This window comes from Penicillium vulpinum, assembly GCF_028829585.1.
Source record: "Penicillium vulpinum strain IBT 29486 chromosome Unknown utg000001l_segment0_segment0, whole genome shotgun sequence".
Taxonomy (NCBI): domain Eukaryota; kingdom Fungi; phylum Ascomycota; class Eurotiomycetes; order Eurotiales; family Aspergillaceae; genus Penicillium; species Penicillium vulpinum.
The window spans coordinates 4,460,732-4,485,031 of NW_026643241.1; the positions used below are offsets into that span (position 1 = coordinate 4,460,732).

The following is a 24,300-nucleotide window of genomic DNA, read 5'->3' on the forward strand; positions in this document are numbered from 1 at the left end:
TTATCAAGGAGATACGTCATGACGAAAGGGCGCAGGATGGAGTGGAGAACCCCATCTGTTTCATGATGTTGCTTCCATCTTTCTTCTAATTCAGAGCGGCTCGAGCTCAAGATCTCAGATATAAAAGCAAACCGTATGGCAGCATTAGCATGTAATAATCAACACATCTTCTATCCAAGTGCCTTTTACCTTGTGCATTGGTCTAATATCGCATTCTTTTACTTTGAATGTATTCCCTACCTCTAGGTCGCGCCTCACTTAATTATGGGCCGAAAGGACTTTTTTGCCAAGCGCGATGAACTCGCGAAAGAGAGGCGCCGTCTACAGCGGGAAAAGAATGGTTATACCCCTGGAACCTATAAAGAGGAGGACTCAATTCGGGAGAAAGACAAAAGGCTCCCTAAAACCAACGAGTTACACCGAGAAACCATGAACCTTTGGCTCGAGTGAGTTACGCAGCATCTGAAGTAACAATCCTTTCCTATTCACGCATTCTGCTGACCTTCCTTTAGGTTCACTGCAGACCCGGAGAATGGGTACGAGTATTATAAAACTTCCCTCGGTTCTCCTGCTCCAACACATGAGATGATCAAAGCGTACATTCGCTGGTACGTACATTCTATTCAAGGGCGACTGAATGACGATGGTCTACCCACGGTGAGAACTGTGAGTGCGCATACCGAGAAATTCTTTGGTGGATTTGAACAATTCACAAGAACCAAAATCGTCCCAGACGATCGAAAGGAAATAAAAATGGTTGGTTCATTCGTAAATTCCCCTCTGAGATCATCTTAAACTCACCTGGATGCAGTGGATCAAAAAAACTTTGACGGTAGATGGCGTCGTTGTAGACCAAAAGAAAGAGAAACTCAACTTCACAAAGCAAGATTTTTTGAGAACAGTCTCATCTTTATGGCAGACTGATCACCAAACATTCATTCCGGGACTGCTCAAAGTGGTCATCTTATTTGCTCTCCAGCTGTATCTCTTTACTGGCGCAAGAGTCGGAGCTTTCATACCCTCTAGTGAGGACAAACATGAAAGAGGTCTTCGATACGAAGTAAGGCGTCTTTACTCCAGCGATATTATACAACATTAATCTCTATTCTAGCATATCAAGTTGGTTCTGTTTCCTTCATCCATAGGTCGTTGGGCGGTGGGTTGGAAGGTAGATCAGAAGTGGCTCAAAAATCGTCGATGTGAAAAATACACAGTGTGAGTGGTATGTTTATCGAATATACGGGACTTCATTAATTGGTGCTTCTAGATTCGGAATTGGTATCCGGGACAGCAACAGGCCGCAATTTGCGTCGGGCTACCTTCTTCTCTCCCTCGCATTAGCACACGGTGCTATTTATGGGGTGGATACTGTGGATGATCTGGCGCAGTTTGATCTTTCAAATGGGGAGATTCCGTTGCGATGGAAGGAAGAGTACTTGGATAAACCAGTTCTCAGACATGCCACGGCGGACGGGCCTCAGGAGACACCTTTAACGAAACAAAAATTTTGTTCTTGCCTTCGTCAGATTTTTACTGCTGCAGGGTACTTTGGTGAATTGGCAACGATCCATTGTATACGACGAAACCTTGGGAAAAAAGTCGAAAGTAAGCCTCCTACACCACAAAAACACTCAAAAGACACAAGATAGAGATCTTAATACTAAGATTTATCACAGAGAGAAATGGCTCTGCACCTGTCAGTCAGATACTGGCACATAAGGGGCTAAACACTTTTCCGGAGCATTATCAAGCCCACTGTTCTTCCATAGATACAGTGGGAGCTGTTCTAGATGAAGAAGACCAGTCCGACCATATTGAGTACTTCCAAGGTTATGTTCAATATTACGAACGTGGCTTGCCAGGTGAGTTGCCAGCAGAGATCAAAGAGAGTATTTTGGAAAAACCAGATATGGTGGAAATGAGAGCCCAGATCGATTCATTCGCACAGAACCACGACGAGGATCGCCTCAAGAACAAGAAATTGGAATACAGGAAGGCGCTCGTTCGGTATCGCCTTTTCGAACTTAGGCAATATCAAATTCGGTGGGCACAGGAGAAGAGAGACCGGAAAGTTATCAATCGAGGAAAAGAAGAGCCAACCCATTCAGAAAATGACATTCGCGCACGCACTCAAATGCTGATTATGCCCGAGGTTGCGCGAATCGCAACAGCCATGTCCTCCACCAAAGAGCTTTCCTTTGACGAAAAACTTCTCTTTGTCGAAGATCTACAGACGCAGTGTCTCCGTGATTTTGATGTGGTATACCTCCCAAATGAAAGCCCAGTACATGGCCTCTGTCCTGTAAAAGGTTGCCAAATCAATATTGCAAGGTGAGCTCCCCGGTCTAATGATAACTTGGCCGATACTAACTCTGCTAGTCTGAAAAAATGTGACAGAAGTGCTCATATTCACGGATGTATTCGGCGTGAGAAAGCTTTTGGCCTTCAAAGACCAGAGTCAGAGATGCGGTTTTGCTATGAATGTATGGATTGGTGTTTGTCGAGTCAATGGCGGGATCATTGTGATACCCATCTCCAGTCCTGGAAATCCCAGCACTGCGAAGTAATTATCTATCGTCATACCGTTATTCGTCCCGGCTACTGCCCCTTCTGTTTGTGGGACCCTGATCTCTCTGCAGAAAAGCGTTTGCGATACTGGCTGCGAAGTGACAATCTGAGGGAACACATTGAAGGGCAGCACTTGGCTAAAATCGGGCATTGTCAGACAAAGCTGATATGCGGATGCTCCCAAAGCTTCCACAATGAGCGTGACCTCCGACTTCACTTGCATGATGCGCATGGACTCAAGGAAACCATATGGCAAAATCCAAAGCTACCCAATAAGAGAAAGCGCACTTGCAAGTTGGAAGCCCAAAGATCTTCAGCAGGTCCACAAGAGGGTTATCCTAAGAAAGCCCGATTTTATAATTACTCACATCCATGTCATGGGCGTGAGGACTGTGTGACAGAAGGGTCTTTTTTCCCCGTCCCGGCCTTGCTTCCGTCTGTTGAAGAGAATGTGGAACAATACTCAGGGCCAAGTATGTGTGACAAATATAGCGCCAGCAGCAGGAGTAACTCAGTGGAACTATGTTTCTCGGAGTTAGGCTCCTCGCCCAGCTCGGGGTCAACAGCTCTAGGCCCTGAGGCTATTGATCCTCGAATCCTCGAGACGCCTAAATTCAACAGGGATAATGCACGCCAATCTTGTGATCAAGCTGCCATCCAGCCGAAATCACTCATTTCCCCACATAAAGAGTGCGAGGAAACTTCTGTCAGTGGTATAAAACAGCGGCAATCTCCCGCTCTAAGCTTTGCCAGTCAGCCTTCTGGATACTGTGCTGTCACTGAAGCCAATGAGGAGAGGAAAGATTTGCAAGAACATCTCACCTCTTTGCCTACTCATGACCAAGCTGTTACCGCAGAATTTGGCTGCGACAGTCATCCACTTACACGGGAAGAAGGCAAGCAAAATCTACCTTGTGATGACCAAGTCCCTCCTAGCTGCCCTCGCAGCCCCCTCACTAGAGCCAAGGCACAAACTCTGTCGCCTCAGCATTATCCAGGTGGTTTAAATGGCCACAGCCCCCCTAAGGGGCTTAACGCAAAGAACAAACGGAAGTTGCGTGACCTACAGAGGAAGAATTTGACCCTGAGACAGATTGGGCCTTATTTCGCGGATGTTGATATGGCCTTACTGCGACAGGCTTGGATGGAATTGAAGCCTTCTCAGAGATACACCAGATCTCGGGCTAATTGGAAGGGCAAGTAAATCATTTCTTTAGTCAAAAATATTTTGCTTGTGCTGGGTTATTATTTGTCTGTACAAAATTTGCTATTCAGCCGGGTAGTCCGACCCTCTGCCGACCTTCAAAAACTAGACTCATTGTCGCACCATTGGAATTTTTTTGGCTGTGCGAGAATAAGAGATCATTTAATAAATGGATGGCTCAGATGCCTGCTCAATCACACTCGTTCTACAGAGTAAATATGGTACGTTAAACTCAAGGGGCAAACACCCTACTGGTCCCTACACTTTAAGCGCAGCAAATCTGAAGCATGATAAGCGTCCTTTCAGGCGGGCTCGCGGATACACCTTTATATAATAATCGATTCATTTCCAGTGGTATTTGATTAGATCTATCCGGAAAATAGCTTCAGTGGGCAAAGAAGATCTTTGAGGCTAACAACACGAGCAACTCTTGGCTGTTCTGGCGAAAACTTAGTACAGCCAGCTTGTTACAATGAAACAAATAGTTACATCACAGTTACATGGTCCGCACCGCCACAGATGAGGAAGAGAACTTAGTACTAAGTAATTATGGAGATTAATGTAACGTACTATGTATGTTTTGATTTGTATTATATTACAGCTTCTGAGTGATCTCTGTTAAGTATCGAATATCTCTGTTAAGTATTGAATTTCCAGTAATCTTAAACAATCTGCTATTTCAATCGTCCTTGTAACTTCTCAACAGTGGTATACATATGAGCATCAGATAGCCTTATAAAGAAAAATTTGCCCAGATCAAACCTCATAGCACTCATGTCGAAAGCAGGTTTTTCGTATGTCCGTCATATTAGAGACTCAGGTACGATGCATAACTCCCAGGAACGGGTGAGTGTTTCTTGGGAACACCATAGCCGTATCCTGGGATCCTTAGGGCTCCTAGAAACCAGTCGCAGGGTCCCAGGAGCAAGTATCACGATCCTAGAAGCTGGTGACTCGACATCCACTTTTAGGTAAATCCCTATCAATGATATCGTTATTTAGTGCACCGGCTTCGATAATATGACCTCAAAAATAGTTAAATAGAAGCCACCGCCACAAAGAAATGTATCTCCCAAGCTCCTCAGCCAACTACTCGCGGTGGCAGACTTAATCTCTAAATTATTACTCTGAGCCCTCCTTTTATTATTATCTGCATAGATAGTCGTTACCTATACGTTCACGCAATCTGCCGAGATGCCGCTTTTAGGACTTCCCTTCTGTGGATTGGCGAGTCCATCGACAAGAAAGACCTTCGAAGTCTGTGTCTCACATCTCGGGAATCCTACGTCGTCTTCAGGAAGAGCCTCATTAATTGCATAGACTTTCAAGACACCCCGCCAATTCATTGGGCAATCGAACATAGAAGCTTAGGCATCGTCCAACACTTTCTGGGTTGGGAAAAGGCAGATATCAACCGGAGGTTTTCTGGCCTTACACCGCTTATGTTGGCTGCAAAGTTGCGGTACGCAGACGCTGTTGATTTGCTCTTAAGCCATCATTCAGTGAATGTCATACAGCGTGATACTTTGGGAGAAAGTGCCTTCTCGATCGCTGTTCTGCATGGAAGCGTCAGAATTATCGAACGACTCCTCAATGTACAGAACATTGATCTCAATAACCAATCACTAGAGGGAATTGCGCCCATTTCAATTGCGCTGACCTGTCGCCAAACTTATATCTTCCAACTTCTCTTGTCTGATGAGCGAACAAATGTCAACATCTGCGACCATCATGGCCAAACGCCACTGCACCTAGCGACAGAAATTGGCGACTATAGAGCAATCCAAATGCTTGTACGGAATCCTCGAGTTGACGTGAACTGTTTCAACCATCGACAGGAAACTCCGTTGTTTCTGGCTGTCAAAGGACACGGCCGTTTCCTCCCCATCAACAAACGGTTGCTTATCATTGAAGCCTTGCTTTTTAGTCCATGCCTCAACCTTAATCATCAAGATGAGAATGGACGCACCACAATATGGTATGCAGTGAGCAATTCCGACGTCAAATTGGTCGAGCTCCTCTTGCAGCAAACAAATCTGGACCTCAATTGCGCCGACAAGCTGGGCCATACAACTTTGGCAAAGGCTGCTGCGAATGGCTCCTTAGACTTGATCAAAGTCCTCTTCCGACAGCCGGGGCCTCATAAAAGCCCTCAATTCACCGATGCATTTCCGCCGCTCTGGTTAGCATGTCGCGTAGGACAATTTGCAACGGTGGAATTTCTCTTGCAGAATTCAGCCAATATCAACCAAATAAGCCCATCGAGGACGTCGCCACTTCAGGTCGCAGTAATTATGGAGCATGTCGACATTGTCCATCTCCTAGTCAGCTACGAAGGATCTTTGTTGATCAATGACCAAAATCATTGCTCCTCCTTTACTGCGCTAATGTTTGCGTCGGCTCTAGGCAGGTTTGAAATTGTCAAAATATTATTGGAGCGTCCCAATATATATGTGAATGCGGTGGACGACCAGGGGAGAACATCTTTCTGGTGGGCTGCGGCTGGTGGGCATTATGAGGTTGTGCAGTTGTTGGCCAATCGGCGTGGTGTGAAAAAGCGACTGAAAGATTCGAATGGCCAAACGGCGTATGCCATCGCCAAGGAACGCAACCATAGGCATGTCAGGGTTTATCTGCGAAGCTTCTAGGGCTCAGCTACTTTATAGAAAGATATTTCAATTGATACTATACCAGGCTTTGAGCTTGTTTGTGTACAGCGATCAGGTTCTCTAAGTGCAATATGGGACTGTAACAGCAGATTTTTCTCCGTGGCCTGTTACCTACTGCTTATCATTCTCTAGTGATGGCTACCAAGAACAAAATTGAAGAGCCCATCCCTAGCCCAGGGAATCAGCAATACTACGGGCTTGTGCTAATGCTACTTAAAGATGAAAGGATGCACTGCTGGATAGTTATTACCAAATTACTTACCCATGGCACAAGTCTGCGGTGCTTCAGCCACCAAAAAGCTTTGGCCTTTCGTGCCGGCTTTCAGGCGACAGGTAATTATCGAAATACGCGACTACTCAATGGTTTCACGGGGGCCTAGACCGGCCTCGTCGGTACGGGTTCAGTCTTTCTAGATACCATGCTATAGGTAAGGCCATCGTAAAGGAGGTGTGTTCACTGTCTCAATGATATCCATCACTCTGAAGGTCCCGCTTTCCACTTCTAAATCAAAACGCCCGCTGCACGGGTGTGGTCTCACTTGAATAAAGCATATACGATGCTAGTAGTCAGCAAACTTTCTTTTAGTTCAGAGAGAATAGAAATTACTCCATTTTTCGCTCCATCCATATATCAAGTCTATATACGCCCACGGCTTTGGTGATTAGATGTCACGCAGTCCTTCTGGTGACCTCAAAGAATAAAACAGATACACCTGCATAGTTGGTCCCTCGCCGAGGATAGGCTCTGTGGGTATAAAATTGGAGCTACCATCATTGATAAAAACGGCAACGGCCATTTGCTTAAGCATTCCAGAAAATCAGACATCGCGAGTTAGCAATTCTCTTCATTATTGACTACAGTTGACACGGTGAGCGGGGCGGGGCGCCACAAACGGCTCCTATTGCACCGCCCTCCTGCCGTCTCCGACCGCCTGCCCGTCTCCACCATACCCCTGCTCCTTTGGGTTTGGCGCCCTTACCCTGCCCCCGTTTTGGTTAGCCCAGTCCCTGGCCGCTTTTACCGCCCCGGCCATCTGCCATCTATCTATATAACGCCGCTGGCCCTCCTCTCCCCTCGACTTGTCGACGCACTTTCCCTTCTCTTTCCCTCTCTGCCCCCTTTTTTCCTCGCCCCCACCGTCACCTGCGCATTGGCTTTCAGTCCGACGCACTGCCCCCTTTCCTGTTACCGGAGATACCGCTCGATCCGACGCCCAGCTTGTTCTGCCCGGCCTGGGCTGCCACGCCATCCAGTCGCCTGGGAGCAGAAACACTGCGGTGATCCAGCCATCGATCGCATCGTATTATTTTGTGTCAATACTTTATCTTTCAAATGGGTCTACGAAGCCATCTAGATCGCTTTCTGCTGGTGAGAGCTTCCCGTTGACTCGTAGACTTCCGCAAAGCCCACAAATAGGCCCCCACCCTAGGCCCAAAGCCCAACCCGCAGTGGGCTATAGGCCTAACCTTGGAAACCCGACCCAACCCGTAGCCCACTAATGGGGGCCCATGAGGCCCCCATTAAAGCCCATCTTATCGGCCTCTGTAATCGCTGTATTACGATCTTCCACTAGGTATATCAAGTTCAAATTCAGAATTCAGAATTGTACTAGCTATATATGAATTTGGCTTGCAATATCCAGACGACGCAAATATCTCAAAGACGACTTGCAAGGATCCCAGAATTCCTACCGGTGATGGACAGGACTTAGTTACAACTGGAATAGATTCTAACGACGACAATTTGTTTCATGAAGCCGGAAATCCAGAGGATTTTTCAAGAGATAGCTTTCCAGCTCCTCGCCACACGTTTGGTATGACGAGCTTCCTTGGATCTGAATATGGAAATCAAGCAACAGCGGATCAATACCATACTCAGTTGAATCAGCGAAGCGAGAATCCCCTGCAAGGGGTCAGTCCAAGAAATATACACGGTATGCTAGTATTACCATTGTGTCATAAGGCATGACTGACCGCTACGCAGATATCAACCAACTACCTCGCCCAGAAAACCGGCCTTGGCAATCCGAACGTCCAATTTTCACACGCATGGTTCAACGCATGACTCAGATTTTTGCCTCGGGAATCACGCTTATTGAGGGGAGTTACTTGGTATGACATTGTAGGACACGAATTATCACTTTTCCCAGGATTCCTTTGAGAAAACGACAAGAGAGATATAATATAAAAGGAAACGTCTCTCGGTCTTTGCTCATTACATCTTCAGTGTCGTCGAGTCTCCAGACGAGGAGCCCGGGCGATAATCACTGCTTTGGCTATTACGCTTATTGCCACGGATTCTTTGATTGAACTGTCTTTCGTCTTCGGAACTTGGATGCTCCGATGGCGTTCGGGGTCGCCGTCGTTTCAAAGTGCCAGGATCACTACGATTAACAACTCCTGCCTGTTGGGTCTGCACCCGCTGCCTGCTTTCCGCACTTGAGAGGAAATCACAAAGTTGTCGAGACGAGATGCTTATAACCTGGTCCATGTCACCATAGCTTTGCGACAGCTCCTTTGGTGCGAAATCTCGCAGAGGAATTTGCAAGGCCACCCCTTCGGCCGGGGATCCATCGTCATTTCGAAAGACCTAGATCGATTAGGTTATCTTTTTATTTAATTTTAACTTAAGGTCATTGGGAGAATACATACATCTGCTTCGATCATAGCCTTTGCGCGAAGCTCCTTCACACCGTTCGCTTTGAGGTAGTCCGGTCGCCAGACGGTAAAACTTGCTTTTTGAGAGCCCCGATAATCGATATCCAAGGCAATAACCATGTTTATACTTCCATCTGTATTCAGTATATAATCATCCGCCAGATAAGAGATACTTTTGCTCTTCTGCGAATAGCAAACCTCGAGGATCACACCAGGGTAAAGTACTCCATCATGCCCAAATGATGTATCTGGCTCACGTCTGGTGAATACCTGCTTTCTATCATCTGTTTCTTCAGGCAAAAAAAATTCGTGATGTCGCGTAGTGCTTGAGTCCTCGAGCGAACTCCCCGGTAGGGCTGTCATGTCGTTGGAATTGTCTGATTTGTTGTAATATGCCGTCTGCTACGTTCGCAGAAAAAACATCATGTAAGGGGCATGGCATTCGGACTATAAAACGATGACGACGAATATCGTAGTCGTACCTGGAATGAATGTTCAGATATTATCTGTGTCTCTAGTAGGCAATCGTAGCGTACTCACCGTATCTTCTCCTCCACGTAAGCTTGAAGAGATTTATTGACGCTCAGGGCACTCAGTACTTGGTTATAAATCTGTGGTCCGAGTCGCACCTCCCACCAGGGATTCAGCTGATGATGTGCGCGATAAAGTCTTCCAAGGTGTTTTAAGACACGTCTGGCGTTTGTCGGCAAGACTTTCTCTGCTGTTGGCGGCGGTGTAAGAGGAGGCTCATCGAAGACACTCCCGGGTAGAGTGATACTAGCTGCCATAAGATGGGCCACGGGAATCAGGGCGAGAATTTGAGATGATTTGGTCGCGAGTGAAGAACCGCTTTTTGAATTCTTAGGGGGTGTTTATCTGCCTACGAGATCTGAGAGCCAGTGTCACGTGCTATGATTCAACATCCCAACCCGGCATATAACGCTGATCAATGCTCGTTGGATCATCTTAACATTAACCAATCAAAATCCCCGGTTTATCTTCGGCTTTTTTCAAATGAGTCTCTTGCTCCTCCAAATTCAACGAAGTCCGGCTTTACAGTAGAGAGTCTCGCTTATGACGTCAGAGTTGAGAGCATAATATAACCTCTATTGGTATTTCTCAAAAGGTTCAACAAGCTCCGTACGTACATGATTATTTGTCTCTCAAAATGAACAACCCCCTTCCCTTCAAGGGAGTAGTTTTGTGCTCCCAAGCAGTTTGCAGGGTTTGCTTACTGCTTGGTGCCTGAGGCCGAGTCCTTGGCCTCGCCAAGGAAGTGCTCTCAGGAAGAGGGATTACTAAAGGCAGGGCTTAGTAATCCCACAAAGAGGTTCCAAAAGGGTTTTGATCCCTGCACCCCAAAAATCTCCATTTGCACCCCATTAGATAATCAGCTAAATTACATAATACAATTGTCGGAATAAACAGGAGCAAAATCACATGATTAGCAACCTCATCTGTCAAATCTACTATACAAAAGCCTCAATTCTTCCTCATTAGGCAGCTTTTAAACGTATAATTGCTCTCTCCACAGCCCGAGCACCTACTCAGCGCCTTCCGCTTCTTCTTCGGGCGCCCCTGCTGCCTAAATAGGCAATTTGCGTCCCGTTTTAACTGCGGTATACTCGGAGGGAGGATTAGGACCAATTAAGCGCTTGGAATTGCTCTGATATACCAGAAAATATCGATATCACGGAATCCAATTGGCGTATTTGATCTGATAAGATCAGATAAATGGGATTTGTATAGAAGCCCTATAGAGCGAGTAAAATACCCGGAACACTACCCAATTGGGCTAGTTCATAGGGCTAATTCGCGTTAGTGATAGATTAATCTGATAGTATGATCAGATATATAAGCCCTCACCAAATCATATAGCTGAGATATTGCTATCTTTGGTATCAGGATCTTAAAATACGTAGCAAACAATGGTTGCTATAGGAGATTGATAGATAGATTGATAGTCATGTGACCTTTACCCTGTTTGTTACGATGATAATTAATTACATAATCATATGATTATATAATTGGGGTGCAAATGCAGATTTTTGGGGTGCAGGGATCAAAACCCAGAGGTTAGTATCGGCTTAGTAATTAGATGAGATATATTCGCTAGCTAGTACTATCCAATAGAAACCATGCGATCCTTACAGAATCTCAGTTTTACCGGGGTTGCCTCACGTGACATCTACACCGAGTCACCGACATTACTGAGGGCTTCTTCCCTCATACAACGGCCTCACAAGAGTCAATTGCTTGCCTCTGGTGGTAGCTCGTCATCTCTCACGCAGTCAAGGCTCGATTTTGTCCCTCCCGCCTTCCCTCTGTATATAGAAACCACTGCAATACAGACACACTACCTCCCTACAAGAGAGCGCGGACGGGCTCTATCTGACGCTACGGTCTAATGCGTTCCGTATAAGACCGCAGCGACAGGTTACCCGTTACGGCCAAACCATACTCTTCTTGTCCCTCTTGACTGCGCGAGGTCATCAATAAACTGATATTTCTGTTTTAGGTGATTCCATTCTTTTTTGATCGTTCCCGATCTTAGCCTCTAACACGGAATACCCATCTTGGACAATAACTTCTTTTTGTTTCTCAAACTCTTCGGCGAGAGCCTTCTCTCTTTCTAGGCTATCACTTGCAAGAAAAGTGAAGTATAAGGTCAGGTGACACATAGGTCAATACCCTTCAAAGCGCCAAGTGACTATGGCGGACACTGCATTAGAGGAGCAGAGCTTACTCTGGACTGACTTAATCAGACGCACAGGGTTAGCGGGGTACGACGGTCCGCCACCTGCTTCTGCGTCGAGAATACGATCGTTCTCTCCGCGCCATCGAACATAAAATCTTCTTTACAAGCAAGCAATACCCCTATATAAAATTCGCCAATAGACAATGGGATATAAACGCCATCGACCGATGGATGAACGATCTTGATCGAAGCCATAGTCAGTCAACAACTTAACTCGGTTCTCATTCGGGGATGCAGAAGATGTCCTTGTAAGCTGTCTTCTTGAAGTTTATTGGAAAAAGGTAACCGAAGATTTCTGTTGCAAAAACACTCTGCCTGTGTTTAATGGCCTTTGATTCACCTGTGCGTGGCCAAGAATGGCGAAATTCCGCACGACCAGAGCTTCCTCTTTGGACGACCAGCTTTGACCACACTCATTCCCAGATTCCTAAAGCAGAACTGCCGCAGACTCTTCCCCACTCCGATAGAACAACCTTAAAGTACACGAGTCTTGATTCCGGTTCAGCTTATGAACCGCCGCCATCTCCACCGGATTCTCTAAAGGCAGCGGCTCACCGAGTGCTACAAGATCTCAGACCAGCTGTGCACCCTCGGCTGTACAGCGTCGCTCCCAATCGCCAGACTCATCAGGCTCCGATTTGAACCAAGCAATTGGCCGCAAACGGGGCTTCAGCCAAGTTACATCCTCCCCATCTACCCAACGAGCAGATCGTCAACGGGACGCGAGAAATAATCAAGGCAACCAGGCCCGATATCACGATGCGCAATTTTGCACCCAACGATGTTTACTCGGATTGTAGTCTGGCGGTGTGTTAGATGACTGCTGTCCAAATGTGATGCTCCATCATCGAAGCAAATTCAATCCCCAACATCCGATGACCTAAAAAGATTTGGTCCGTTTACTTAACGCGCAACTGGACAAAAACATTGACCGATGCACACCTCTTGGCGGTTGCGGGGCATACGCCGTTTAAACTTACTTGTGTTGAATATAGCTACACTGTGATTGGAAAAGGAACCACATCGGGGCTGTGGAAAGAAGTCTCCCGCGAAGCGCATGTATACCAAATTCTGCGGAAGGCCCAGTCTGCAAATATAGATAAAAGCCGCAACAAACCTGTATGTGATCGTTGACATATCTTTCTACCTTATTCTCCATGACACTCATTCTGCAGCGATTCGGCAAGATGTTCAAGGAGCGGCTAGAACGGTTCCCCTCATTATTCCTATATTTTGTGGTGCGCCTTGAAAGCATTTTCCGGTTTTCGAGGCTTCAGAAGCATATACTAAAATTCGGGCTATTGATTGTCTTGTGGCTGCTTTTGGTGGCCGCCCTAATTCGTTATTCCCTCCAGTATCATGTCGATCCTCCGACCGAGTCAAGCACCAACAACGAAACGAACCAAGTGCTTCCAACTCAGGCCTGGGTCTCTTTATTTCCACGAAATATATGGCAAATATATCTCAGCCCGCCGGATGTCAGCACAAACAATTTTGAAGTGAACCCTAAGCAACTATCAGATGTCGTCTCTTGGCTGGCTCATAACCGCGACTTCGAATACACCTTGGTTGGAGACGAAGGAGCAGAAGCACTCGTGCGCCAGCACTTTCAGGAAAATCCAACTTTGTTGAGAATCTTCAAAGAGCTCAAGAACACCGGAATGAAGTCAGACCTGCTGAGGTACCTGATTTTATCAGTCAAAGGCGGTGTCTATTCGGATCTCGATACCGTTAACTTGAAGTCCATTGATTTGTGGGTACCTGAAAAATATCAGAAACACGCTCGAGTTGTTCTAGGGATTGAATTTGATCGCCTTGATGGGCCTAACTGGGGCGAGGTTCATCCCGATATGCAATTTTGCCAGTGGACCATTGCTGCAACTCCTGGGCATCCCCTCTTCAGCTACATGCTAGATTGGGTTGTGACCACCCTGAAAAACTTCACAACTGCAAGAAAAACAACATTCTCGGACCTCCATGTCAGTTCATCGGAAGTCATGAAATTGACTGGACCATCTGCTTGGACAGATGGCGTCTTTCGACAATTGCAGCAGTATGAGCCGGACCTGATATCGTTGAGCAACTTGAGTGGATTGTCGGAACCGAGGCTTGTGGGCGATATCTTGATACTGCCAATCGATGGGTTTGGGATGGGCCAGTCACATTCCAACAGTACAAATGACGGATCGATTCCAGAGGAGGCATTCGTACAGCATAAATTTCGAGGATCGTGGAGGCATGACAAGAGGTCAAACTAGACATAAATATAGAAGATAATAGAATCTGCAGATGCTTTCAGAAAAATGGAACGGACCAGAGAAATTGAATGGTCCCTATCTGTTCATGGACAACTTCAGTTTCCAGCGCTGCTGTCAGCAGAAATACGATGAGAGTGTCAGTCATAGGTGCTTGGTACAAAAACTCTTCCAGAAGCGTAGTCTTGCTATTTTAAGAGTGAAAAAACAGGTAAAAATGCCAGAAAAGAACTCTATAGGTAGATAGGCTTATTAAACAGACTTCCCTGGCTAATCCAAAAATCTTTTTCGTGTCACTGTAACCACCGATTGCGGGCCCGATTCTTTATGTCTACGAAGACTTGTAGGACTCAGGGTTCAAAACCCCTTCTGGGGGTGGGAATTGATGCCTGAGTGCCTTGTTTAGCACCGCCTTTTACACCGCTCTATACAGTGTATAGTAAATTTATTAATACTGCAACTGTCAAAAATGAAGCTTTTCATCTCCATACAAATGGCAGTAAAGAATTAAAGAGAGTAAAAAGGTGAAACTGATTTCGAGCGCGTCTGTATCATGATTTTGGCTGAAAATGGTGTTTGCACGTTGTATATCATTAGAAGGCCTCTGCAAAGCCCACAAAGCCCAAAGCCCAGCCCAACCCAGCCCACTAATGGGTTGGGCTTTGGGCCTATCCTTCGGGCCCATCGATGGGTTATGGGCTTATACCCTGAGCCCATAGGGCCCATTTAGGCCCATACTGGGCCCCCATTATATATCAAACAATACAAACATACGAATCCATCGCAACTGCATAATTAATACATTTTTTGCTGGTTTTTTTTGGGAATTGAGATTACTATCCAGGCTGTATATAAAGTACAGTGACTATTCATAAATCTTAACACCCTCTGGCCCCACATCCCTGATTATATAATATACTGCCGGTCTAAAGCCTCTATGAAATTCATACTATAAAATCTAGCATGGTGTATACCATCCCTGGGTCTCAATCTAACTTCCACCCAGTACGCTAGCATCCCTATGACCGTGAAATCTGCGCTGTAGCTACTGAAATAGCTTTTATTTGTGAGTTCTGTAAGGCGGTGTAAACCACATATAAAGGCGGTATCTAGGTGGGGCCAGAAGGGTGTTAAGATTTATGAATAGTCACTGTACATAATGTATACGTGAATCATCAATAACGAATTCACTCCCTCCCAGGAACCCATCGCCAAAGACGATGGCCCTTATTCCGAATCTTTCGGCCCTAAAAACAAAGCTTGCGTTTTGACCGCCTCAATCCAATCTTGAGAAGCCTTTCCTGGAATCTGGAGGGACCCTTTTTGGAAAATCTTGCGACCTTCAACCCTATCAGGCCATACACGAAGAAGTATCGGAACTGTTGGTGGAACTGATTGGAGATAAGACGTGTTCAGATAGGTTGTCACCGCTGGTTTGCAACAATCGGCAATGATACAGTCCATCAATAGGGCAATGTATCCGCCAAACAATTTCCCATTGTAGTAGCACATCTGTTGTGTAGGGCTCAAAAGCAGAAGAGACTCCACCTCCACCCCCAGAGGATAGGGCTTGTAAACGGGGTGATAGCCCTGCAACAGAGAATTCATGATTTCGATCGGGGGCTCGTGGGAGGCAGACACAGAGGATAGCTTCAAAATGTCAGTACTGTACAGTGCAAACTAGAAACTTATTATTCAGACTTGTAAGTGCATATGGGAAAGCTCGAGATACGACCGCTGTGCGCGGATTAAGAGAAACAAGGTAGTAAACAGGTTTTGAGCATGACTTAGCTTCCTCGGGTATCGACTTGCGATCACTGAGAACTGATCCCTAGCACCACGGAGAGGTGCCTGTATATCGCTAGGGGGAGCACAGAATATAACCTCACGGGGCTCAGGGCAATGAGGACCGCAAGCGGCAGAATTCCAAGCCAGAGACGAGAAATAGAGAGCTGAGATGAAAGAAAACATCTGAGCGCACGAGGGCAGGAAGCCTGCTCCTAGTCTCCGATAGTGGGCGCGTTCTACTGCCCAAGTTCGACTGCAGTAGACTCTTCTTGGATTCCGTCACCGACCAAGCGTATCTATCCCCGGCAGATGGCTGTAGACAGACTTGGCCGGGAGCGACGACAAGGCTAAGCGTCTAGGGGGTAAACTGTTCGAAACTACTGAGCCGTAGAGATATTCCATATGCCCTATGATGTGTTATTAGGCATTTTCCAATAAGACTGCTCTTTGGTCTGCACCTGTCAAAGGTCCAGCCGGACCAGTACTCGCGGTGAGGCGGACCGGCCAGCCAGACCCAAGGTTCAACTTATCATCTGACACTGATGTGATGCGAGTCAGCATCCATCTTGCGACCAGGCAATTGAGAGGACCCAACCGCTACATCCTTTAAGAGTCAATACACATTGGCTGGATTCCAAATCCTGACTGTCTTGTCAGAGGACTCTGATGCGAGTCGACTTCCATCTTGCGACCAGGCAATTGAGCTAAACATATCACCCCATCCTTGGGTGATTGACACGCACTGGCTGGCGACCGGATCCCAAATCCTGACTGTCTTATCAGAGGACCTCGATGCGAGTCGGTTTCCATGTACCTGCGACACTCAGAACTCTGATCCTTCGGCTTTATAAACAAAGCAACCGTTTTGGTCGCCTCGGTCCAGTCTTGAGGAACCTTTGCTGAAATCTGTAGCCTTTCAAGTAAATCTTGCAAACTTCCACCCTAACAGGCCATGCTCGAAGAAGTATCGGAGCTGTTGGTGGAACCGACTGGATGTACGACGTGTTCAAGTAGGCAGTGACCGCTGGTTTGCAACAATTGGCAAAAATGCGGTCCACCAATAGGGCAATGTAATCACCGAACAACTTCTCGTTGTAGTAGCACATCTGCTGTGCAGGGCCCAAGGATCAGGAGAGACCCCAGATTTACATCCCAACGCTCTTGACCACTCTTGACCGCTCTTGACCGCTCTTGACCGCTCTTGACCGCTCTTGACCGCTCTTGACCGCTCTTGACCGCTCTTGACCGCTCTTGACCGCTCTTGACCGCTCTTGACCGCTCTTGACCGCTCTTGACCCCTCTTCTTAACCACTAGCACCCCCCACCCTCCACTTGCCACTAGATATCTCATCTGAATATTATTTGCGACGATGCTCAGTAGGCTGCTTGTCAACGCACGCAGAAGTACTGACCTCAAGAACTCATTTATTGGGTATATTGGACTCATACGGTATCAGGTTGTGCATCTGGTCCTGAAGATCTGCCCACTTTACGATTACACTGACTTGGCCTGGAGCTCCATCCAGCCTCACATAGATAGTATTTGCTCTTGAGCAAGAGTAGCGTCATAGAGGTTCATTTAGCCGACCTTCAATTTACTGACCGTCGAGGGCTTCTGTACGAAAATCGCATTTACGATTGAACATGCTATTTTTCTGGGCTCGGACCAATGTTATTAGTCGATACGGACACGTGATGAATAGTAATTGGGAATCGGAAAACTGAACAAGAAGCAATGTTGTGCGACATGATGAAGGAGAGAAGTATCGGGAAGTACCCAAAGATCTACGTACACATTCAGACTCTTTGTGAGATTTCACGCCTAAACTCTACAGGCAAAGGCTTGCACAAGGGTAGAATCAAAAAGAAGAAGAAGATGGGAAATACCAGTCTCAATGCAACATTGATACTTCAGACTACACGCCCTTCTTCGGTCTAAAAACTCTTTCATCACGTATCAGGAGCTATGGAGGCTCGAGAACGCCGAATATCCTCATCTTCTTTTCTGATCCGCTCTAGCTTGAAAAAATTGTAAAGCGCAAGAAGTGCTGAACAGATTAGAAGAGTTGCTCCAGTAACAACAGTTGTAATAATAGCCATTACCGACCAATCCCCACCTTGAGACGTACAGACATTGATGACAGTGGTCAGCAGCCCGGCAGCAGCATGTAGGCATAGGGGTCTAGTTCAGGGTTAGATTTGCTTCTGGCTTCTTACTTATTTAGGATTTGCTCACTTACACAAACACTTTGTTGATCAGCCAGGGGTAGTTTCCCCTGAGCTTTGGGAAATGCATCAGCCACATGAGAGCCGCAATTCCACTAACAAAAAGCAAGCACGCAATAGCGAGTAATGGGGGGTTCTGGATCATATGTAGAACTGCACGGCCGGCGCTGTTGTTTTGTAATGTCTTTTCAATCTGGTTTGAGGTCTGCAATGAAGTGAACGTGCCGGGAATGATTAGATAGCCGGCCAGCAGTGCCCAATTAGCCGCACCAACCGTGATACTGAAACGCATGGCCATTTGGGCTTCTTCCCTAAGCATTCTGGCATAGGTAGTTTCATTGGTATGGTGTACCTGGTTGGCTCTACACACCCCCGGTGTCACATCCGCAGCTGAGCAAGGTGGAACAAGCACAGGGTTTATTCCAGGAAGTGGAGGCTTTTCCGATCCTATCTTCACTGGCATACTTATATGATTGTCCACAACGAAGGCCATGACCAAGGAAATTTCAGGGTTACCATAAGGAGGCAAATCAACAAGGAACTTTCTCAGTTCTTCAAATAGTCCGTAGGGAAAGGCCGCTACAGTACTTGGTCAAACTAGGTCCAGCTTCTACTGTAGGGGAAGCCTCATTTTTGCCTTACGGTGAGCCTTGCATGGTCTGGTTTCCGAAGTCAGAAACGAATGGCTTCTGATAAAACGCGAAAGTTGCTGCATACTTGATTTAAGCTGAATGAGTATACAACGGCCCATTCACGGACTCGACCATAACTACGTTGTGCTGAACAAGTTGATTGTTCACCGACCGAATAGCGAAATATAACAAGATCATCCAGGTGGGCAGACCAAATAATTGCAGCTGGTGGTATTTCCTCGTACGCGGCCAACTTTAAATAACAGCCAGCAGTATAGGACAACTCCAAAGACCGCAATCAGCAGAAGCACAACGGCCAACCCGATTGTCCAAATCAAAGCAACTGTAGACCACGAAGTTTACAGGGCCGCTCGAAATCAGCTTCATCTTTGTTTTCTTTTCTTTTCTTTTCTGAACTTTATTCTGAAACACGCTAGTCCCCCTTTGGTTTAGTCTATTAATGGGTCTTGAAATATTTCGTAAGGATAAATTACAAGTATGCGGAGCTGTAACCTTTCTGAAACACAGTACAATCGTTACGCTACGGTTGACCACAAGGTTCGTCACTTTGATTAGAGCGTTGGTCTTCTGCGGCATCTTCGAGGAAGATGGCGCTAAGTTCACGTATTGGACTCCTGAATAATGTAAATGGAAAGACACATCATCTCTCAAGGTGATCATAAGGGAATATGATCAAGGCGGGCGATTTCTGTCTCGAATCAGATCACCTGATAGCGGGGTAGACTGGGGATTGGGAGATCCAAGCGTGGATTTGAGCCTCCTCAAAACTCTTACGCAACGGCCATGGCAACTACGATTTCCCAAGGCGAAAAAAGCTCTGGTTTTCAGGCAGGGATGATAAACGGCAACATTGGAAATGTCACTATTGGTAAGCAGTAAGAAATAGATGTGACTGTAATCTACGGCTAGTAATAGTGATCGGCTTCAGTACAATCCGAAACGCTGAATCAAGAATGTCTTCGTGATTTGCATGCCACCAACCCTGTCGATGATAAAAAACGTATCAAAAATGACAAGGGCGGGCTACTCAAAGACTCATATCGCTGGATTCTAGACAACAAAGAGTTCAAACAATGGCAAGACAGCGAGAGAAATCGCCTTCTCTGGATCAAGGGTGATCCTGGTAAAGGCAAGACGATGCTCCTCTGTGGTGTCATCGAAGAGCTGACGGGATTGTATGGGGATAATGCGAGTATCTCGTTCTTTTTCTGTCAGGCTACCGACATGCGGATCAACAGTGCTACATCTGTCCTGAGGGGTTTGATATATTTACTTGTCAAGAAGAACCCATCTCTTCTCCACCATGTGCGAACTCGGTACGACTATGCAGGAAAGACTGTCTTTGAGGATGTCAATGCATGGAGCGCACTGTCAACAATCTTCAGGGACATTCTAAACGACCCGAAACTGCAGATGACTTATTTGGTAATCGATGCCTTAGATGAGTGCACCAGTGGGCTCCGTACCCTTCTAGACTTAATTGTCCAGGAATCCTCAGTCAATCCACAGATAAAGTGGGTTGTTTCTAGCCGCAACTGGCCTGAAATCACTGAGCGACTTGAAATTGCTACCCAGCTAGCTCCAATCTCATTAGAGCTGAACGAGGCGTCTGTGTCTGAAGCAGTGAATCAATTTATTCAGCATAAAGTTGACGAATTGGCCAAAGCGAAAAGTTACAGCGAAAAAACTCGCGACGGCGTTCAATCCTACCTATCGTCAAACTCGCAAGGTACCTTCCTCTGGGTGGCCTTGGTGTGTCAGAATCTCGAAAAGATACGATTCAATGTACTGAAGAAGCTAAAATTATTTCCTCCTGGGTTGGAGGCTCTATATGGTCGAATGATTAGCCAGGTTTGCGAATCTGAAGATGCCGAGCTCTGCAAGAAGATACTGGCAATCATGTCAACAGTTTTTCGGCCTATTACGCTACACGAACTAACTTCATTTATTAAACTACCGGATGAAGTTTACGATAATCTTGTTTCTCTTGAAGAGATAATCGCAATCTGTGGATCTTTTTTCACGTTACGGGAACATACTATTGTGTTTGTTCATCAGTCTGCAAAGGAATTTTTACTCAAGGAAGCACTCAGTGAGATACTTCCTAAAGGTATAGAGGCTGAACACGACATGATATTTGTACGATCTCTCGACGTTATTTTCAAGACACTTCAACGGGATATCTGGAATATCAAATCACCTGGAATCCACACGAAGGATATCTGCAAACCTAGCCCAAATCCACTAGCAGCGGTGGAATACTCATGTGTCTACTGGATGGACCATCTTGAAGCTAGACTACTTAATGAAGCTTGTGAGCTGGGAGTTTGTGACAGAGGTCGCGTGGATACGTTTCTGCAGCAGAAACTCCTCCACTGGCTCGAAGCTCTTAGTATTTTGGGAAGTGTTTCGGATGGCATCCAAGTGATGCAAAAGCTCGAGATGTTGATTGAGGTGAGTGGTAAAAATATTATAGAGATGATCTTTTCTTCTGACAAGGGGGGCACTTAAACAGGAGAGAAAAGAGTCAGGTATGCTTTTGAATCGAGCTCGAGACGCCTCTAGGTTTATTCGATATCATAGAACGGCGATAGAAAGCAGCCCTCTGCAAGTATATTACTCGCCTCTTATATTTAGCCCATTAATGAGTCTCACAAGGTTGTCCTTTCAGGATCAAAGACCAGAATGGGTTCTGAATGATCCTGTGAAGACAGAAGAATGGAGTCCCTGTTTTCAAACTTTTGAGGGTCATAGTGATGGGGTCACGTCGGTTGCCTGGTCGCCAGATGGAAGCCGACTCGCATCAGCATCTCACGATAAGACAGTCAGAATCTGGGATCCGGCTACCGGCCAGAGCATATCAACTCTCGATGAGCATAGTGGTACGGTCATGTCAATATCCTGGTCGCCAGATGGAAGCCGACTCGCATCGGCGTCAGGTGATAAGACAGTTAGGATCTGGGATCCGGCTACCGGCCAGAGCATATCAACTCTCGATGAGCATAGTGGTACGGTCATGTCAATTTCCTGGTCGCCAGATGGAAGCCGACTCGCATCGGCGTCAGATGATAAGACAGTCAGGATCTGGGATCGGGCTACCAGTCAGAGCATTTCAACCCTTGAGGGGTATATTGGTTCGGTCACATCGATTGCCTGGTCGCCAGATGGAAGCCAACTCGCATCGGCGTCAAATGATAAGACAGTGAGGATCTGGGATCCGGTTACCAGCGAGAATATATCAACTCTTGATGGGCATGGTAGTGAGATAATTTCGATTGCCTGGTCGCCAGATGGAAGCAGACTCGCATCAGCGTCTAATGATAACACAGCCAGGACCTGGGATCCGGCTACCCGCCAGGCTTTATTAATCCTTGAGGGGCACAGCGCCTGGGTCAACTCGATTGCCTGGTCGCCGGATGGAAGCAGACTTGCATCGGTGTCAGAAGATAAAACAGCCAGGGTCTGGGATCCGGCTACCGGCCAGAGCATATCAACTCTCGGTAGGAATAGTGGTTCGCTCTGGTCGATTGCCTGGTCTCCAGATGGATGCCGACTCGCATTAGCATCTGGTGATGGGATGGTCAGGATCTGGGATCCGGCTACTGGCCAGAGCATATCAACTCTCGATGAGCATAGTGAGGAGATCATATCGATTGCATGGTCGCCAGATGGAAGTCAAATTGCATCAGCGTCTTATGATAACACTGTTAGAATCTGGAATCCGGCTACTAGCCAGAGCATATCAACTCTCGATAGGCATATTGGCTCGGTCATATCGATTGCCTGGTCGCCAGACGGAAACCGACTCGCGTCAGCGTCTGTGGATAAGACAGTCAGGATTTGGGATCTGGCTACCGGCCAGAATATAATAACCCTCGATGAGCATAGTGGTACGGTCACATCGATTGCCTGGTCGCCAGATGGAAGCCGACTCGCATTAGCGTCTGTTTATAGGACAGTCAGGATCTGGGATCCGGCTACCGGCCAGAGTATATCAACTCTCAATAGGCATAGTAATTCGGTCATATCGATTGCCTGGTCGCCAGATGGAAGCCAACTCGCATCAGCGTCTTGTGATAAAACAGTTAGGACCTGGGATCCGGTTACCGGCCAGAGTATATCAACCTTCGAGGGGCATAGTGATTGGGTCTGGTCGATTGCCTGGTCGCCAGATGGAAGCAGACTCGCATCAGCGTCAAGGGATAAAACAGTCAGGATCTGGGATCCGGCTAGTGGCCAGAGTAAATCAAATCTTCTTCTTGCCTTCATCGACTCTCTTCAATTCGAGAACGATGATATCAATCTTCTGCGCACAAATAACGGCACATATGACATAGGCTCAAAAGGTCCGATGACGCCTGTGTCGGACGACTCCATCTTGCCGCTTAAGCAGTATGGATACGGATTAAGCCAGGAAAGTTCCTGGATTACCTATAATGGTCTTAACCTGCTATGGCTGCCTCCGGATTATCGCCCTTCACGTTCCTTCCATTTTGCCAAACAGACAAACGCATTGGCAATCTGCTCATCGAGTCGTCTCATATTCCTTACATTTTCACAACAGAATCCCATTTCTAGCCTTTAATCGGACATTTTACAAACCGAGATTTGCATTTGCATCGTTATCTAACTATTGCTCCTCGTAAGTGCCGGTGATTACTCAATATACAAAATGACAAAGTTTAGGATCACTCAATCACCCTTGACGATCACACTTTATATTACGCAACTGAGTTTTCTATTCGAAGAACTACTCTTTATTAATCATTCTGATCCGTAAATACATTGAACAGCTACTCGGTCAAATGTACATGCAGGTGATGTTCAAGAGCACAGTATATAATTCTGAGGTCAAACATATCGGTCTGCTTCCTGTTGTTCGCAGTGAGCAACACCCGCAACTTTCGGATCGCCAAGACAAAATAGCTTCCCAGGAGCCGCAGTGCCCCTCAGTCACGTGCATTTCCCAATACCCCAGCTCCCCCCGGTGTTCAATCAAAAATCATTTCGTCCGCTCCCTGATCAGAGGGGTGAGTGAGCAGGGTGAGCATGGAGAAAACCGCTCTCCACCGTTGTGCCAACGCAATAATGGTCAACCTCCAGCGACTCCGCGCAAATGGCGCCTCGGCTCCCCCCTCCAAACTGGAGATGATTCGTGACATGATATATAGCGGATCCTTGAATACATCACAGATGGCCGCGGCTGCTGAGTGTAGCCAGCGCTCCATAATCAGTATTCGCAACAACCTTCGCCTGTTCGGCAATGTCAGAGCTCCATCAACTCGCGTCGGTCGGCGACGTAGCATTACACCGCCAATGATACAGACTCTCTGTGACCATCTTCTCGAGAAGCCCGGATTATATGTGGATGAGATGGTTCTGTTTCTATGGGATGAGTTTCATACTTGGGTGACAAACTCGAGTCTCAAGCGGGCTCTTGTCTCGGTCGGCTGGTCGAAGAAGGTGGCTCGACAGAGAGCAAAGGAACAGAATGCTGATTTGCGCGATTACTATCTCCACA

The 24,300-nt window shown here is 46.6% G+C and overlaps 9 protein-coding genes across 9 annotated transcripts; 6 read left to right on the forward strand and 3 right to left on the reverse strand.

Annotated features, from left to right (window-relative positions):
* Positions 1 to 264: 264 nt before the first annotated feature.
* Positions 265 to 3,772, forward strand: N7479_001615 (uncharacterized protein; the record flags this gene model as incomplete). Its single annotated transcript, XM_057249312.1, has 7 exons — positions 265 to 446; positions 513 to 670; positions 786 to 1,060; positions 1,112 to 1,215; positions 1,268 to 1,605; positions 1,677 to 2,331; positions 2,380 to 3,772. The coding sequence occupies 7 exons, from the start codon at positions 265 to 267 to the stop codon at positions 3,770 to 3,772; spliced, it is 3,105 nt and encodes a 1,034-aa protein (XP_057113744.1).
* A 1,442-nt stretch (positions 3,773 to 5,214) lies between these two features.
* N7479_001616 (ankyrin repeat domain-containing protein) lies at positions 5,215 to 6,420 on the forward strand (the record flags this gene model as incomplete). The annotated part of the gene is made up of 1 exon (XM_057249313.1): positions 5,215 to 6,420. One exon carries the CDS (start codon positions 5,215 to 5,217, stop codon positions 6,418 to 6,420), a length of 1,206 nt encoding a protein of 401 aa, XP_057113745.1.
* A 1,986-nt stretch (positions 6,421 to 8,406) lies between these two features.
* N7479_001617 (uncharacterized protein) lies at positions 8,407 to 8,624 on the forward strand (the record flags this gene model as incomplete). The annotated part of the gene is made up of 2 exons (XM_057249314.1): positions 8,407 to 8,553; positions 8,592 to 8,624. The coding sequence occupies 2 exons, from the start codon at positions 8,407 to 8,409 to the stop codon at positions 8,622 to 8,624; spliced, it is 180 nt and encodes a 59-aa protein (XP_057113746.1).
* A 32-nt stretch (positions 8,625 to 8,656) lies between these two features.
* N7479_001618 (uncharacterized protein) lies at positions 8,657 to 9,462 on the reverse strand (the record flags this gene model as incomplete). Its single annotated transcript, XM_057249315.1, has 2 exons — positions 8,657 to 9,031; positions 9,094 to 9,462. The coding sequence occupies 2 exons, from the start codon at positions 9,460 to 9,462 to the stop codon at positions 8,657 to 8,659; spliced, it is 744 nt and encodes a 247-aa protein (XP_057113747.1).
* Positions 9,463 to 12,181: 2,719 nt separating this feature from the next.
* On the forward strand, positions 12,182 to 12,499 carry N7479_001619 (uncharacterized protein; the record flags this gene model as incomplete). Its single annotated transcript, XM_057249316.1, has 1 exon — positions 12,182 to 12,499. One exon carries the CDS (start codon positions 12,182 to 12,184, stop codon positions 12,497 to 12,499), a length of 318 nt encoding a protein of 105 aa, XP_057113748.1.
* Positions 12,500 to 13,044: 545 nt separating this feature from the next.
* N7479_001620 (glycosyltransferase family 32 protein) lies at positions 13,045 to 14,115 on the forward strand (the record flags this gene model as incomplete). Its single annotated transcript, XM_057249317.1, has 1 exon — positions 13,045 to 14,115. The coding sequence occupies one exon, from the start codon at positions 13,045 to 13,047 to the stop codon at positions 14,113 to 14,115; it is 1,071 nt and encodes a 356-aa protein (XP_057113749.1).
* A 2,391-nt stretch (positions 14,116 to 16,506) lies between these two features.
* On the reverse strand, positions 16,507 to 17,006 carry N7479_001621 (uncharacterized protein; the record flags this gene model as incomplete). The annotated part of the gene is made up of 2 exons (XM_057249318.1): positions 16,507 to 16,806; positions 16,836 to 17,006. The coding sequence occupies 2 exons, from the start codon at positions 17,004 to 17,006 to the stop codon at positions 16,507 to 16,509; spliced, it is 471 nt and encodes a 156-aa protein (XP_057113750.1).
* Positions 17,007 to 17,850: 844 nt separating this feature from the next.
* N7479_001622 (uncharacterized protein) lies at positions 17,851 to 18,619 on the reverse strand (the record flags this gene model as incomplete). The annotated part of the gene is made up of 2 exons (XM_057249319.1): positions 17,851 to 18,082; positions 18,141 to 18,619. The coding sequence occupies 2 exons, from the start codon at positions 18,617 to 18,619 to the stop codon at positions 17,851 to 17,853; spliced, it is 711 nt and encodes a 236-aa protein (XP_057113751.1).
* Positions 18,620 to 19,562: 943 nt separating this feature from the next.
* N7479_001623 (uncharacterized protein) lies at positions 19,563 to 23,364 on the forward strand (the record flags this gene model as incomplete). Its single annotated transcript, XM_057249320.1, has 3 exons — positions 19,563 to 19,647; positions 19,708 to 21,233; positions 21,451 to 23,364. 3 exons carry the CDS (start codon positions 19,563 to 19,565, stop codon positions 23,362 to 23,364), a joined length of 3,525 nt encoding a protein of 1,174 aa, XP_057113752.1.
* Positions 23,365 to 24,300: the final 936 nt, after the last annotated feature.